This window comes from Perca fluviatilis, chromosome 2 (assembly GCF_010015445.1).
Source record: "Perca fluviatilis chromosome 2, GENO_Pfluv_1.0, whole genome shotgun sequence".
Lineage (NCBI taxonomy): Eukaryota > Metazoa > Chordata > Actinopteri > Perciformes > Percidae > Perca > Perca fluviatilis.
The window spans coordinates 18,051,119-18,069,048 of record NC_053113.1 but is presented as its reverse complement, the minus strand read 5'-3'; the positions used below and the strand labels follow the sequence as shown (position 1 = coordinate 18,069,048).

Sequence of the window (17,930 nt, the reverse complement as noted above, 5' to 3'; positions counted from 1 at the left end):
CAATTATAACTCTCCTTTAAGCTCTACTTTGGTCTCCATCAACTCCAAAGAGAAATATCTGGTTGTTTACCACTAAGTAGTCTGCGGTTTCACCAAGGCAAATTCCACGTAAGTGTTGATAAGATCAGAGTTGTGGGACGGAAAACCAAAACAATGAGCTGATGATATACAGTGAATTATACTAACATAATACAAAGAGGGATAGTGTAGTGAGTTACTATAAGTAGTAATACTTTTCCTCTGCACAGCATTGGCATGTGTTTGTGTCTCACCAGTTGATTCCACTAGTGCCAGAGTCTTGAGGTGACCCGTCAGTAGCACATTATGCAGGTCTCTGTAGCTGCAGTTGAGTGTGATGTACCGCACGTCCCGCACCATGATGTCCTCCACACGAATATTATACTTCCTGAGAGGAGAAAACGGAAAGGAGAAAAATAAATTTGCGGTGGAAGATGAGAGGTAGAAGGATGGATCCATTAAAGAATCAAATATTTCCCTGATTAGTCTAAACAAATACCCTACAATGCTGATTATTAAAAATTGACAGTGACAGTAATGCTTTGGCAATACTTTTTCTGCCAAATTATCATGCCACTAAAGTTAGTGGACTACAATTTCAGCTTGGTAAGTGCAGTTTTCATTAAAAATTTGCTCTGCACGAATCTATAACCACTCTCCTTCATACTCAACGCTGACAACATCCTTCCTTCAGCTGACTGGTCGATTCAATAACACCATACACTGTCGACACTTCATGCGGATGTTAGCGGTGATGGCAATGTGTACAGTAGGGGGAAGTGGGTGACATTGTATAAGCAGATCTCGCCTCAGCAGAATCGTACGCCCCGGTACACCAGTCATAAACACTCAGCTTTCTCTTCCTGCCCGAGCTTGCCAAAACCTGCTAACATGACAGCAGCCACTCCGTGGTTTCGGCTGCCAAGCCCTGCAGTCGTGCCAGGACACAGGCTCCGGCCAAGCCTCCGCTTCTTGTTGTGGTAACAACTCAATGCACTAAATGCACTGACCTCTCTTGGAATATAAAGTTAATTTGATGACCATCCACCTCCATCTCCACTTCAATACAACAGAGCACAAAGTTGTTCTAGGCCGTTATACATCAACAGGAAATGGCACCAACAGAATGCTGTGCTACAACAAAGCCTAATAGAAAGGTTCTCTATAGGTCCTAATGTAGTGCTGTAATACAACACTAGATCATGTATCAAATGCTCCCTATTAACAGCATTAAAGGGTCAGTTCACCCAAATTACACAAATTATAGAATAATGATATATTAACTCCATCGTCAGACAAGAACATTGAAAGTGGAAGATTTGGCAAAACACCACATTGCGTTCTATGACAGTTTTTTTGTTTAGATTAAACAAAAATGATGTATTTAAGATTCTTCCTACAATATCTACGTTTGGAAACTAGAATAAACTAAGTTTAGGGAATTTTTGTCTCCCACATAAAAGTCAAACTTGCTACACTCTTCTCCTCTAAGGCATTCGTGACGTTAAACTCGTGAACACATGAAAAGTGAAAGAGCTTGAATTAGATGTTCAAATGCTGCATATTGTACATTCCCACCACTGGACACTTGGCTAATCGCTACATGAAGTGGTCGCGCTTGTTGGATTGTCAGTTTCAGTTACAAAAATTGTCAGACACAACCCCGCCTTCCCCCCTCATTTCAACATCAGCAAGTTATGGGAGGGATCAGACAAGCACTTTGTTTGACGAATATAAACCCCTTTCCTTTATGGCATACTTCATAAAGGGCACGCTACTTCCAGATTGGCACAGAACGTAAGTGGAGAGATGCAGAATCGCCCAATATGTACGCAATATCTAGGGACGTGGGCTGGGCATATAGCCATGCACATTTGGTTTAGGGTGCTCATGGCATTGAAAAATTACATCACAGTTAAGATTTTCATTGGAATTGAGCACCACAAATCAGGATTGAATTGTGTAGCTGTTGCTCTTTGTCTTTTAAGTCACAGTGACTATTATTAGTCATATTAACGCCCCAGTTCTTTTTCAGATTCTTTTCTAAATAAACCCCAAATGAACAATCGTATTACTTCTTGCATTAGAATATATACATATTTACCAAATCACACATGGATAAAAGGTTGAATCACTACTGCTTTCTATCAGTCAGTGATAGAATTTAAAAAAATATATACGTAAAAACAACCTTTTAAAAAAATATCCCCATAAAGATGGATTGGCAGCCTCTTTTCATTTGCTCGTGGATCTGAGAGAATAACGTATTGCATACCTCTGAACTGGCCTTAACCACTGTCAAGACTAATTTCCCTCGGGATATCACATATAGTTGATGAAATCGGATTGGTTTCTTCTTAATTTAACCTTACTCCCTGCAAGGCTCGGAAATACATCTGATCAGTTTGGGGAATCTTGCTTTAAGCCTGAGTTTATAGATTTTCAGCCAAGATAAACAGTCATATAGGGTTATAAATCCAGGCCTACAGCTCATCAATATTGTCCAGAGTAGTCTGGAGAGGCTCAGGGCGTTTATATATATGTGTGTGTGTGTGTGTGTGTGTGTGTGTGTGTGTGTGTGTGTGTGTGTGTGTGTGTGTGTGTGTGTTAATGGGGGTGTATGTAGGGGAAGCCAATAAAAGGAGGCTTGTACTGAACCAAAGAAAATATGATCATCTCCTGTGGCTTTGCTGACAGACAGACAGACAGAGACAAAGTGATGTTATGTAATTGTTCCCACACATTTTAAAATGTCACTCCAATGCTGACGATGGATCAGTCAAGAGACATGAAAAGAGACTGGTGGAAGAGGTTTAATATGTGCTACTGGGTATGATTAGAGAGTGGGTAAAAGCATGCCTGTATTGGAAATATATATGTGATCTGTGTGTGTGTGTTTTTTCATATCTGCAAAAGCTATACATAAATAAAAGATAAGAAATCTAATTCTCTCCATGTCCGTGTGAGTGTATAAGCAAATGTACATCACACATCAGGAATTACACACGTGTGTGTGTGTGTGTGTGTGTGTGTGTGTGTGTGTGTGTGTGTGTGTGTGTGTGTGTGTATGGTTGCGTGGGTGTAAGATGAATAATATGAGGGGCCATCTGGAACATTATTCACAATAACTTCACACACATACAAGTGAAATTCTCTCACGCACACTACTGAAATGCTTTCATATACCCTACTGAAAAATTATATTCTCACATGCTATACTAAAACCTCACACACAACTAAAACATTCTCATAAACACTAGTGAAATACTCCCACGCAATACCGAAACACTCTCATATACACTACTGAAAAGCTCTTATATACACAACTGAAATGTTCTCATATACACTATTGTAAATGAAATCCTGTTTCAGTTGTGTAGAGGAGAGCGTTTCAGTAGTGTATATAAGAGCGTTTCAGTATTGCGTGTGACAGCGTTTCAGTAGTATTTATGAGAGGGTTTCAGTATTGCGTGTGAGAGCGTTTCAGTATTGTTTATGAGAGCTTTTCAGTTGTGTGTGTGTGTGAGATTTCAGTATAGTATGTGAGAGTATGTCACTTATATGTGTGTGAGGTAATTGTCAATAATGTCCCAGATGACCTCTCATAGCATAACTTCCACTTTTGAGTAAAGAACACATTCAGCTTGGAGGGGGCTATGCTACCTACAGTCTCACCCAGCCCCCCCACCCCTCCTTCGCTCTCGTATGCTGCAGTAATATAACACACACAAACACACACACATAAAGTCCTGGTGATGGAAACTAGTTTGAGAGGCAGAAGGGTTAAAAATTAAGTTAGTAAAGTATGGAGGGAAGAAGGAGCTTTCTGCATCGTGACTCAAGTTCATATTGTGTATGTTATCAAATATAGATGATTCAAGATTCCATTTTTGTGTGGATGTTTGTGTGTGTAGACTGAATGTGTTTACACTAACACACACATACAAACACATAGGGGAAATTCATGACAGTTTTCTCAATCATCTTTACGCCTCGCCAGCTTTTGATATTTCGAAATGTATGTCAGGGAAATTTGATGTCTTTTGATGATAGATGATCATGTCATGATGCATTTTAACTTAGCATGCATGCACAAACACTCAATCTCTCACACACACACACACACACACACACACACACACACACACACACACACACACACACACACACACACACACACACACACACACACACACACACACACACACACACACACACACACACACACACACACACACACACACACACACAGTTTCTCAATCATCTTTAGTCCTGGGCAACTTTTAACATTTGGTAACTTTGTGTTTATGAGCAAGCAGAAATTATTTGATTTTTTTTCACGTTTTCCTGATTACATTTCTGATTCAATTCACTTGAATTTGCTTCAATTATTAATATTTTATGACTATTTACATTGTAGATTCTCACTGAAGGCATCACAACTATGAATGAACACATGGAATTATGTACTTAACAAAAAAGTGTGAAATAACTGAAAACATGTCTTATATTTTAGATTCCTCAAAGTAGCCACCCTTTGCTTTTTTTGATAGCGCTGCAAACCCTTGGTGTTCTCTCAATGAGCTTCATGAGGTAGTCACCTGAAATGGTTTTCACTTCACAGGTGTGCTTTGTCAGGGTTAATTAGTGTAATTTTGTCCCTTATTAATAAAAAAGCAAAGGGTGGCTACTTTGAAGAATCTAAAATATAAGACATGTTTTCAGTTATTTCACACTTTTTTGTTAAGTACATAATTCCATATGTGTTCATTCATAGTTTTGATGCCTTCAGTGAGAATCTACAATGTAAATAGTCATGAAAATAAAAAGGAAACGCATTGAATGAGAAAGGGTGTCCAAACTTTTGGCCTGTACTGTATGTAAAATCACATCAATATGCAATAGACTTATCACGCCCACATACATACACGTGCAGGTGTACACCCGTGAACATACACACACATATATTTCCCTTAAAATTAGTTTTTGTGCCATTTATGAATCAGATCATTTAAAAGCAGAGCTGGAGCACGAGAATGGCGAAGCCAGCTTGGACGACAACGGTTAAAATATTAAAGCCAGAAGAACTTACAAGCATTATACATTCCTGGAAAACCTTGTCTAATGTCGAAAAACTATGAAAATATAATCCAAGTTGTAATAAAAAAGTATTATCCTGTTGTTCCCGTGGATATGTCTTTTTTATATTCAGCTTAAATGCAAACAGTTGAGTGAATAAATGGATGGACTTAAAATGGAGTAGCTGGGAGTCCTTAACTACAACACCCCCCTCTTAAAGGGGGTCATATTATGCTAATTTTCAGGTTCATAATTGTATTAGAGGTTGTACCAGAATAGGTTTATGTGGTTTCATTTTCAGAAAACACCATATATTTGTCATACAGTGCCTTGCGAAAGTATTCGGCCCCCTTGAACTTTTCGACCTTTTGCCACATTTCAGGCCTCAAACATAAAGATATAAAACTGTAATTTTTTGTGAAGAATCAACAACAAGTGGGACACAATCATGAAGTGGAACGAAATTTATTGGATATTTCAAACCTTTTAAACAAATAAAAAACTGAAATATTGGGCGTGCAAAATTATTCAGCCCCCTTAAGTTAATACTTTGTAGCGCCACCTTTGGCTGCGATTACAGCTGTAAGTTCGCTTGGGGTATGTCTCTATCAGTTTTGCACATCGGAGACTGACATTTTTGCCCATTCCTCCTTGCAAAACAGCTCGAGCTCAGTGAGGTTGGATGGAGAGCGTTTGTGAACAGCAGTTTTCAGTTCTTTCCACAGATTCTCGATTGGATTCAGGTCTCGGACTTTGACTTGGCCATTCTAACACCTGGATATGTTTATTTGTGAACCATTCCATTGTAGATTTTGCTTTATGTTTTGGATCATTGTCTTGTTGGAAGACAAATCTCCGTCCCAGTCTCAGGTCTTTTGCAGACTCCATCAGGTTTTCTTCCAGAATGGTCCTGTATTTGGCTCCATCCATCTTCCCATCAATTTTAACCATCTTCCCTGTCCCTGCTGAAGAAAAGCAGGCCCAAACCATGATGCTGCCACCACCATGTTTGACAGTGGGGATGGTGTGTTCAGGGTGATGAGCTGTGTTGCTTTTACGCCAAACATAACGTTTTGCATTGTTGCCAAAACGTTCGATTTTGGTTTCATCTGACCACAGCACCTTCTTCCACATGTTTGGTGTGTCTCCCAGGTGGCTTTTGGCAAACTTTAAACGACACTTTTATGGATATCTTTAAGAAATGGCTTTCTTCTTGCCACTCTTCCATAAAGGCCAGATTTGTGCAGTATACGACTGATTGTTGTCCTATGGACAGAGTCTCCCACCTCAGCTGTAGATCTCTGCAGTTCATCCAGAGTGATCATGGGCCTCTTGGCTGCATCTCTGATCAGTCTTCTCCTTGTATGAGCTGAAAGTTTAGAGGGACGGCCGGGTCTTCGTAGATTTGCAGTGGTCTGATACTCCTTCCATTTAAATATTATCGCTTGCACAGTGCTCCTTGGGATGTTTAAAGCTTGGGAAATCTTTTTGTATCCAAATCCGGCTTTAAACTTCTCCACACCAGTATCTCGGACCTGCCTGGTGTGTTCCTTGTTCTTCATGATGCTCTCTGCGCTTTACACGGACCTCTGAGACTATCACAGAGCAGGTGCATTTATACGGAGACTTGATTACACACAGCTGGATTCTATTTATCATCATTAGTCATTTAGGTCAACATTGGATCATTCAGAGATCCTCACTGAACTTCTGGAGAGAGTTTGCTGCACTGAAAGTAAAGGGGCTGAATAATTTTGCGCGCCCCACTTTTTCAGTTTTTTATTTGTTAAAAAAGTTTGAAATAACCAATGAATTTCGTTCCACTTCATAATTGGGACCCACTTGTTGTTGATTCTTCACAAAAAATTACAGTTTTATATCTTTATGTTTGAGGCCTGAAATGTGGCAAAAGGTCGAAACGTTCAAGGGGGCCGAATACTTTCGCAAGGCACTGTATATATCATCTTTCACCCTGTGTGTTGAGCTCTCTGTTTTAGCTACAGAGTGAGGCATGTCACTTCTGTACCATCTTTGTTGGGAGTCACACATGCGCAGGAAGTACTACTAGCTTGTCAGTTGCAGAGTATGAGGGAGTGCCATGCCGTATGCACGTTCGTCACGGAAGTAAAGGCTGGACTACAACAGAACTGTTTGGAGCAGTTTATGAACAGTGTTTTCTCTGGAAGACGGTAAGTCCCTTTGGGGTGGACTTTAGGCTTTTTCACTTTGTAAACCTATAATATGTACAAAAAAGATATATAACACAATAAAGGAAAGGGAAAAAGCCAAAAAGCATAATATGAGCACTTTAAAGCAAATATTTGCACTTATTAACATCATACTATTAATGATCCTGAAAGGCATTGGGAGCTTGCATGGCCGTTCCTGTGCTTGTGTCCACAGTGTTTTAAGTGTTTTCTGCATTATATAATTAGCCAATAGATAATAACCAACTATGCAATAGCTCATTGAAAACACAACTGATATTACACACAGCTTTCTCTCTTTTATTTATTCTCTCAGACACACACACAAACACAGGCAGGACAGGAGAGTGAGGACGGGATGGAGAGGCCAAAAGGTTGCAGTGGATAATAAAGAGAGACAGACGAGAAGAGAGCAGCAGAGAAAGCGTGAGAGAGGAATAGATAACGAAAAGATGGATAGTGTGGGTCAACTGAGGTCCTGATGTAGAAAGGGAACGACTCAAACGGCAGACAGAGATGAACATATGGAGGATGAAATGAAAATGTCCTCATTACTCCCAATTTGCGGATGATGCATCCAAACTATTATCTCCACCTAATGATTTGTCAACATGCATAACAATAATTGTTTCCAAACAATTAAATAAAAAGTGCTTCTGTGTGGTTTCACTGAGCTCAGAGGACATGAAGCAGCTGGTTATCCCCTTCAGTATTGTGTGGTTGGTATAAATTAATAATGGGAGCGAAAGCAATTAAAAGCCATATAATGGTGAACCATTGAGCCAGGCACCTCAACCCTTGTTTGTATTTTTGTAAAGCAAAATCCTCTGATTCCAGATGTACTCTGAAAGCACAAAGGTTTGCTATTTGGAGTTCAAACACCTACATCAAAAGCAATATTTAAAACCATTAAGACTCACTGTGCACTCAGCTTTACCTATTAACACATCACAAGACTGGCAACATTTATACAGTAAGCCATTAGGTGACTAATTAAACTTCCACAATGAAATAAATAAACCCCTGCAGAGCAAATAAACATAAACCTTCAACAACAGCCAAACCAAACTGATGGGGATTATATAGCCAACATGGCATGTTAACATGCTTAAGTTAGCTTGTTACACAAAATAGAATAGGCTACATGTTACCATACTCACTACAGTTGATGCAAAAAAACAAGTTGAAAGTTACACATGAACCCCATGGGTAGCATTTTTACATGTTATGATGCTAACATATCATGCTACTAAGTTAAACGTTAGCATGTTAACATGTAAAAATGTTGCCTGTGGGCTAAGTGAAGTTCAGCTAGCATACTGTAGCTCTCTCCAAAGGTAACACAATCTGCCTACTAGCATCTCTAAAGCTCAATAAGTAACATGTTATACCTTGTTTGTTTAATCTATCTTTGTACTAAGCTTAGCTATCTGGCTATAGCTATATTTACCATGGAGGTACAAGAGTAATAACGATCTTTTTATCCAAAAAATGCCAGACTATTCCTTTAAATGACACATACACCCACATAATGTATCTTGAAAAGCAAAGTGGAGCAGATGAGTTGTGTCATGTTGCATTGAACAATGCTGATGCAGAAATATAGCTTAAGGCTATGTTCACACACGTCTTTTTTGACAAGGAAAAGTTGACTAGAGCGCTTTTGTCATAAAAAAAAAGGAAGAAGCTGGCAGCGTTTTGGTTCCAAAAATCAGGCGAGAGCGTCTTTTGTTGCTATAACAACAGCTACTGCTACAGTATCCCAGAGCGCTATGTGGAGGAGCGCTAATGTTAGATAAAACAAAGTGGTGGAGCGAGCTAGAGAAAGAACAGAGAGAGAGAGTGGTGCTGATAACGTTACATAAAACAAAGCTAGTTCCCTGTACAGGGAGCACACGGTCATACCGTATAACTCGCTGTGCTCAGACTCAATTTTTTCTTGTTATGAAAACGACAGGACTGGCTACTCCGCTTGTCATTGGTCAGGTGTCAAAAAAGCGCTTGACGTAGGCCTAGGGTGTTTTTCAGTTCAGAAAAACAATTTTTTTTTTTTTAAACATGGTTTACTCCATAGGATTATAATGTAAAACAGACGCTGGCAGCTTTATGTACTTGATTGTGATTTTTGTGAAAAAAGTCCTGTGGCAAAAAATATCCAGCCGATTGCAGAAAGTGTACGTATTCGTCCTATGGGTTAACCCTACTCTCCCTTTTTCATCAATTTACATTCCAACGTCATGGGGCTGTAGCATGGCTATAAACATTCTTCGCTGATTTTCCATTGGTTTCAAACTATATCATGTCTTGGTTATCATAGATTTTCTGATGTGACTTTTTCTCTTGTTTGCACATCCTATGATGTTGTAATTTAGTTTGTCAATTCTTAGTTGCGCTATGTTTAATAATCAACATTTGCAATATTAATATTGACAAACATTTAGTTTTCCGTTCTGAAACAACATAATAAATGTGATGTAATGCTATTTGTGATGATAAGGGTATGCTTGTGTCTATCCAGCATGTTTCACTGTACGTACTCGTGGTGTCCCCAGCCCAGCTCTGGGAGGTAGGGCAGCTTCTTGATCCTGATGATTGAGTCATAGAGAGAGGGCTGCAGGGACTGTGCCACGGCGTTGGCCAGGATCACTGCTATCATCACCGGCAGGATGTGAGAGATCTGGCCAGTCAGCTCGAACACGATGACTGCGGTGGAAACCGTGTGGGTGACTGCACCTGATAAGGCCGCCGCACCTTTGGGTGGGGAAGAGCACAGTCAGATGAGCGAAAGAACAGAGAAGCATGGCAGAGATGCAATTGTTCATATCAGTGGTTTTCAAAGTGGGGTCTAGTGCTAAATAAAGGGAGTCCTTGAGGTTTCAGGGGCAAAAACAGTTTAATATTACCATGATTTCAAAAGGCAATACATGGTTTTACTATCCCATATATAATAGAGACAATGTTAAACAATACCAATGAATCAAGATCTTGACTAGTTGCTGATATTCCTCACTTTTAAACATCACTTCCCACCAGACCTGCTAATGCCTGAAAACAGACCGTCTCAATAATCGAGAATAGTGCCAAGAGTACGCAAAACACATTCTGTCTCAGATTTAAAATTAATTGCATTATGATATATTACTATTATGGAATATATTACTTTTGTCTCTTAGAGGCAGCTGTAAGATCCACCACGGACATTGGAATGGTCACTAATAGGTTAATGAATGTCACAGAATCTAACATACCTTTACTCTCCTAGAAAAGTATAAAAACCTATTAACATATCAAAATGACTATCCTAATCATGGGTTGCTGTTTCATCATCAGTATAGATGGTCATACAGGTTAGTTATGCTAGTAACATAGAAGAGTACACAAGTACAAGTACACAATAGCAATATTTCTATAAATCTGTTCAATACTACTGAATTTACTGTACAGCATTACAGATCCAATCCACAAAACCACACTTCAACTTCGGAAATCGACATACTCAAAGATTCTTCAAGTAGTCTTCATCCGGTTACCAGTTTTGTGGACCAGACCCAGCACTCTCTCATTTATCTACTCTCAGCCCAACACACCAAATTCACATTCCTCTCCACAAAATATTCCCTTATATGCCCATAAGGCAAAAATCTACTTATTTGGGTAGTTCAATACAAAAGGGAAGCTCAATATTTCCCACCAATAAAGTGTTGTGAAAAGAGCAATATAAAAGCTGCATCAGGATGGACAGAGCAGCATAGGGTGAAATGAGCCTTCATTGCTCAACAGAGCAAAATGGATGGAGTCCAATCCAATAAATGAGATGGAAAAAAAAAAATAGTAGAGCCTGAAAGCATTACAATAAAGTGAAAAGAGAGAGAAGAGCGGAGAGAAACAGATGGTGGGTGAGAGAGTCTACAATGGCTGGTTTCCTTGTTCTTTCCTGTAACTTAATTAAGCCTGTGTTTCTTTGCCTATCCTCCTCACGTAAATGCTACTGTTCCTCTGCCCATCCTAACATTTAGTCCTTAAAGTGAGCTCCGCTGTGAGATGAAAAAAAGGCTTGTATAGGGCTGAGTCATCAGCTACAGTGCACCACAACATCAGTAGCTCAGAAAAACAGCCGTCACAAACCTGAAGCAGTGGCATAATCAGCATGGCTGTCAACAAGTAGCACAGTGGAAGGACTCACAACAATGCATCTCATTAGACACGCAACTTCATTAGGGATGGAAGTGACGTGGTTATGAAGGGACAGCTGTTGTTTGCAAGTACATAACATATTTGTTCTGTCATAGGCCAAAAACATCAATATAACGTGTTTTTGTTCATAACAATGAATACAAAGAATAAGAACAGTAGCCCTGTCTGATTGTTTGCATGTTCCACCTGTTGGATAAAACCAGAATCTTATCTGATCTACTTTAACCTGCTTGTGAGTACCCCTTACTTAACCATCAATGCTTATCTTTCCTTTAGACTTAAAATGATAAATAGGCCAGTCTGATAGATCAACCAATGTTAGCTTATTGCAGAGATATCAGTGTCAGCGTATAGGCTATGTTACCAATAAGTAACAAGAAATGTAGTACGTGAATGCCAAAGACACATTTAAGGTCATTTAGAAACATGTCTCCATTACATAGTTTGTGCACCAGAACCAGCAACTGACACATTTATTGTTCAACTCTATCCTCTATTCTTGCCCAGTGGAAGAAAAATAAATTGTTTAGATTATGGATTTAAGTAAAACGCAGTCATAAATAATAAATTAAAACAATGGACAATTAGCTGAAATTGGTATCGGCCTTACAAATCCTGCATGAGTGGAGCTATAACCTTCTGACATTTTTATTTGTTATAGCCCATGCTGTGTTGAAGCACAATGCTTCATTAAAATGTGTTTTTTATGAATTTGTTTTGTAACATCTCACTTTGCTTCTTCAGTCATGTGTCTAGCATAACATTTATCATCGCCGATTTTCTCCATACAAAACATTTCATTTTGCTTTCACAAAAAATTACCCATTTTCCCTGTCAGTAATTTGATCATGAGAAGTTGGTTTATATTATCGGAGTATAAATAAAGTTTCCACCAAAAACTAAATTAAAGAGTTGCTATCAGTCCCGTGTTGGAAATCTACATATTAGTTTGGCATAATTAAGCAACTGTTAACCCTTGTGTTGTCCTCCGGGTCAAAATGAACACTGTTTTAAACACTGTTTTTACGTTTTTGTTGCTTATTTCAACGTTTTTGGCACTTTTTTTCCATTAAAACCAGTATATTCACCACTAGACCTATTTATTACGTTAGGACCCAAGCAGTGAAACTACAAGGGACGTATTGTTTTTGTAAGGATTATTATTATTCCGCACCTTCACTCGCATTTTTGAGGGGCTTAGCATGCTGGAAAACTCACAAAAATGGGCACACGTGTCAGGCAAAACCTACAAAGTTCTGTAGTGATTGGGCTTGAGCGACCCCTAAAGAGCTTTGGAATTCTGAAAAAAATGAGAAGTTAATATACAGGGAACATAGGTCTCATCTTGAAGTCCATGGAGGATTTTTTTGAAATTTTTCCACCTGACAGGAAGTCGGCCATCTTGGTTTTCGTGCGATATTTTGCCTTTTACGAACAGGTGTTTGAGGACTTTAGGATGCATGAAAACTCTTAAAATTTTGCAGCCATGTGCATAATAGTAAACTCTTTCATCTGAATTAACATTTAAGCTTGGGAGTAGTATGGTTGCTCTATAATGACCCCTAGTTGGTTTTAGCCCTTGGGCACATTTTTGATGGCCTCAATATATAGGAAAACTCACAAAAATTGGCGCCCACAAAAACACCTGGGAACTTTGCGAGACTGTACAGCGATTTGGCCTATACGTATAGGCGGGCTCCACAGCGCCCCTAATGCGTGGAAGGCCTTAACTTGGACATAGTTTGCTCCGATCTTCACCAGATTTAATAAAAATATTTCTCTAATCATTCCGGACATATTTCCCATTTACCTTCATTAGCTCCACCCAACCAGAAGGCAGCCATTTTTAAGTTATACATTTTTCATGTGTTTTAAATTCTTTCAAACTAGTCCTTGGCCGTGATTTCAATCTTCTTGAATCTTTGCATGTAGTATCTGTTGACCCTCATGACGAAAAGTTATTCAAAGAATTTTGATAGTTGAGCAAATTACAGCAACTTCCTTTCTAGACAGGAAGTTGCGTTATCTTGGCAACAATTATTCCGATTGGCCCAAAACTTGAAAATGTTGTTCCTCATGGCCGGTTTAGCATATGTGCCAAACTTGGCGGCAATTGGCCATTACATGGCACTGTTTTAATTTTCTTTCAATAATCAGCAAAATAGTGATATATGGGAAACCTACTTTGTCTAACTGCTCCTGGGGCGTGAGTCCGATCTGCACAAAAACTTGCATATAGACTCAGAGGACCCTCATGACAAAGAGTTATCAAAAGAATTTTGATAGCTAAAACAATGCGCAAGTTATGGAGGACCAACTTCCTGTAGGTAGGTGTCAAAACAGGAACGGTTGTATCTTGGCAAAAGTTATTCCGATTTACATGAAACTTAGAATGTGTGGTCTACATGTGATATTGCGTCCGCCAGTACCCCCAGGGCAAGGAGCGAGGGCCCGTCCAATGCTGCTTGCAGCTTTCATTTTAAACTTATTTTTTGAATTCATGGTCAATAAACCTCATTTATATGAAATTGTCTAATTTTTGTGTAAGAAAAAAACAGAAATTATGAATGATTTTGACTAATGGATAAGATCAGAGGAATGAAGGTAATGGCTAATCATAGATCTGTCAAAGTTTAGTCAGGATAATGCTATAAAATTGAATACAACACACAAAATTCTATGAAAATAGAGATCTGATCTTTAATTCCCTTTGTGAAGAGCGTATTATGGAACCATCCATGTTATTTTGGGGCAATTTGGTTAAAAGAAACCCAAATTTATGATATAAAAACTTTGAAAACGGGTAAAATTTGACCCAAGGAAAATATGAAGGTTAAGCAAACTCAACATTTCTTGCAGTGGCTTCACTGTAAAATCCCAGTGAGAACGCTCATATTTTCTCAATTTTCATATTTATTAATTAAATTAATTATATCAAGTGCATCATACTGACATTTTTTATCTAATACAGTTAAATCAAACAAAGATGAAACAAGGTTGAGACTCATGTAACTAACAGAAACAAAGTAATGACAAGGCTAAAATGACTATTTCTTAGCAGAAGTTTTAAATTATGCAACAAGTTACATTTTCAACTTCGAAAACGTTTAAGTGGGACATGAACACTTGCCAGCAGCACTATGAGATGTGAAAGTTTGTTGTTTCATCAGCTGGTGTCTGAGCTGTTTTGCAGCCATTTTTTATTTCATTTTGCTAAGACTTAAGTCCAGTGATCTTGTGAATGTAATTCAATTCGGTCTGTTTGTTTAATCATGGTCCCTTTAGAGTCTTAACTTGAAGCTGTACATTGAGGCACTGGGCTGTAGGGAATATTTATCTTGATTCATTTTCATAAAATATTTTACTTAAGTGGAAGCACCGATGCGTCACAGAAAGCTAATGAGAAGTAGATAAAAATGTGTGCAGAGTTACCATCTTGGAAAGACTGAATCATTTAAAAGCACTCGAGGTGGTTATAAGTGAGAAATATTTTTGTGAAGGTCCCAAAACTGCCACAACCCCCAATAATATTGATTTGAATCTGACAAAATGGTTTGTATAAGTTGGAGAAAAAACTGAAAATGGCTTTTATGAAAAAAGTGAAAGAAAAACATTAGAAAGTACTCAGAAGAGTAGTCAAGAAAGTGAGAATGTAGAGAGCGATAGGTGCCATGATTGTGTGTTTAACTTACCCACGACAGCGTAGCCTCCTGGCACTATGGGGTAGATGGTGCCATCTGTGTGAATGCCATCTGGGAACCAGGCTGCCATGCTTTCTCCAACCAGACGACCAAAAGCTGCCCCTGACACATGCACAAAGACACAGAGACTACAATCATTACTGGGCTTAATACTGGGAACAATAACTAACAGTTTTGTATTCTATGAATAGCATATATTGCATTGCTAAGGTTTATATTTCCACTTCTATCAAGTAAAAATGACTTGTGTCTCTGCTATTTCTTACATCAACTAGCTAGATGTTTGAATCTAAAAATTATTTACAAAGGAATAACACTGCAGAGTGGTGATGTAATAAAGTCTTTAAGAAACTCTGATTTCAGTTGTAGGAATGGTTCAATATATTGGGAAATACACGTTGTAAAATTTAAGAATATTACAGTTCACATGAATAGTACATTTTATCACTCCTCTTAAGTGAAAGAAATAGTTTGACGTTTTAGGGAAAAAGATTTTAAGCTCATATTCGAGAGTTGCATCAATCTTCTCATGCAGCTCTCAGCAAGAACTACTGTACCATCACTGGTCTAACACACACACAAATACACAAAGTCAAGCATACAAGGCTAGTTGCTTTTTACCAATGACAAATACTGGCATGAAGGCTCCGCAGGGCACTGGAATGGTGGTGGCCAGGGCAGACATCCAGAACTAAGAGACAAAAAAGAGGGAGATAAAGAAAGAGAAGACATGAAAAAAAAAAAGGGTGGCATTTCAATTAGCTTCAGAGTACCATCCTGTGTGCCCCTAGATGATAGCCAAGCTGAATCCTCTACCAGCAGTGAGGAGGCAGCCATGCGGAGCTTATTGCTGAGGTTAGATTGAGCTGTCACTTTCACTCTTCATTTGACAAAGACCCTGAAATGAACCCTGGGTAATGAGCGGGCTCTGCCGATTGGCCGACACTGTGCAAAGGGAGCGGGAGAGACTTCTAATTAGGAAAGACAAACAAAAAGGGAAATGTCACCACTGACAATGTGTGAGCATTATCGTAAGGTGTGAGTGTGTGTGTGTGTGTGTGTGTGTGTGTGTGTGTGTGTGTGTGTGTGTGTGTGTACCTAATATAAGCTTCCATATAAGTTCCACAGATATAAGTCTTAAAAGGCCGACATGCTTATTTTTGTGGAAGAAAAAGCTGCACTAATTGATTAGACTGTATTAAAACTATAATGATCAAAAATAACGTTCACACATAATAGTATGGACTCGTTATAGATCTTAGATCAGAGGTGTCATTAAAATTCTGTTTAAACTGCACAGCCAGTGTATTGATCAATCCTACAGTAAATATATGATCCATCATTATATCTTTGACGTTGGACATGGACAACACTGACTAAGCTAATTTTTAGGTCATGATCAGCATTTCATCATTAACTTGCGAGAAAACTACACACTTATTTTAAGGTTTTATGACTTCAATGGAGTAAATAAACAATGCAAAACAATCTAGCGGGCCAAATTTGCGAAATTTGTGATGTGAGGCAACATGTTGCCTCAAGCTCAATCTGAAGACTTTGAAACCCTTTCTGTTTGCCATTTTTTTCCCTGAGGTCATTTAGAGATGGTCATTCCTACACTTATGTGCTTCTTAAGTCTTTTAAATATACTGCTTTTGTCTTTGCTTTTGCTGCAAGGTGAGAATTTAAACCACTGGAGGTCAGCGAAAACAGGATTTTCAGGGGCTGTTAAGTTACTCTTTAAAAAGGAGCAGATGCACATTTGGGGAAATACACTTATTTGATTTCTTGCTGAGAGTTCGATGAGAAGATCGATACCACTCTCATGGTTCTACTGTATACATAAAGAAGTTAGCATAGCACGGAAATTGTTAAAATGGGGCAAAGGTAAGAAAGATCCATCACTCATCAAAAAGTACAGTATTATATAAGCCGTTACACAAACCTCAATCGCTGTAAAAATCTCATGGTTTCAAATAGACTTTTTAATTACACTCATTGCTCCGTCTCTCTCCATGTCTTCCGTTCTCTCCCTCTCTTACCGCTCCCTCTGCTCTGTCTATAGTTAGCTGTAATTAAGGCCGGCTGCCATGGTGAAGTAATGGATCTCCTTCTGTAACCCTACACTGCCGCCGTTTTCACAACCCACACTGCATGTACACACATATGTGCGTAGGTGTTCACACACACCCACGCACACATCATGACACTGACTCAGTGACAAAAATCAGAGCTCAACACTGCCAGTCGCTGGAGAGTAACAGACACACAACCAGTTGAATACACAAAATGAGCCTTATGGGAAAATAAGTCATGGGAATAATTATTTTTATAATAATTCTATTGGACTGTCCTTCCTCTTCCATCTCTTCCGCTCTTATTCTCTCTCTTTCACCCAGCCAGTAAAACCTCAATAAGAGCTAGAAAGTATAAAAGGATCTAGGAACTCATAACATAGGCTTAACTTTATTACAGAAACCCTGAACTCTGAGGAGAGTATGTGTATTTGTCTGTGGTACAGATCATCCCACACTAAGCAGGGAACAATGCAATTTAATCCAGTTGTAAATTTACAATCAGCCGTGAAACCCACAGTACTGAAACCAGCTGTCAACTGAAGTGTTTACTAAAGGCTCTACAGTGCAGTTGATCATACGTGTGTAGTAACAATCATAAAAATGTCCCCAAACAATAATTTTTATAGGTTTGTTGAAACACAATTGCTGAATTA

The 17,930-nt window shown here is 38.8% G+C and overlaps 1 protein-coding gene across 8 annotated transcripts in view; it reads right to left on the bottom strand.

Moving 5' to 3' along the window:
- LOC120573397 (chloride channel protein 2-like) overlaps positions 1-17,930 on the bottom strand; it is a 173,832-nt gene that overhangs the window by 38,828 nt on the left and 117,074 nt on the right. For all 8 annotated transcript variants that reach the window (XM_039823117.1, XM_039823125.1, XM_039823131.1 and 5 more), the window contains 4 exons: positions 15,821-15,890; positions 15,191-15,301; positions 9,842-10,055; positions 273-406 (listed from right to left, as the gene is read on the bottom strand). In XM_039823117.1, the coding sequence (XP_039679051.1) occupies positions 273-406; positions 9,842-10,055; positions 15,191-15,301; positions 15,821-15,890 (529 nt within the window). The remainder of the gene's footprint in view (positions 1-272; positions 407-9,841; positions 10,056-15,190; positions 15,302-15,820; positions 15,891-17,930) is intronic.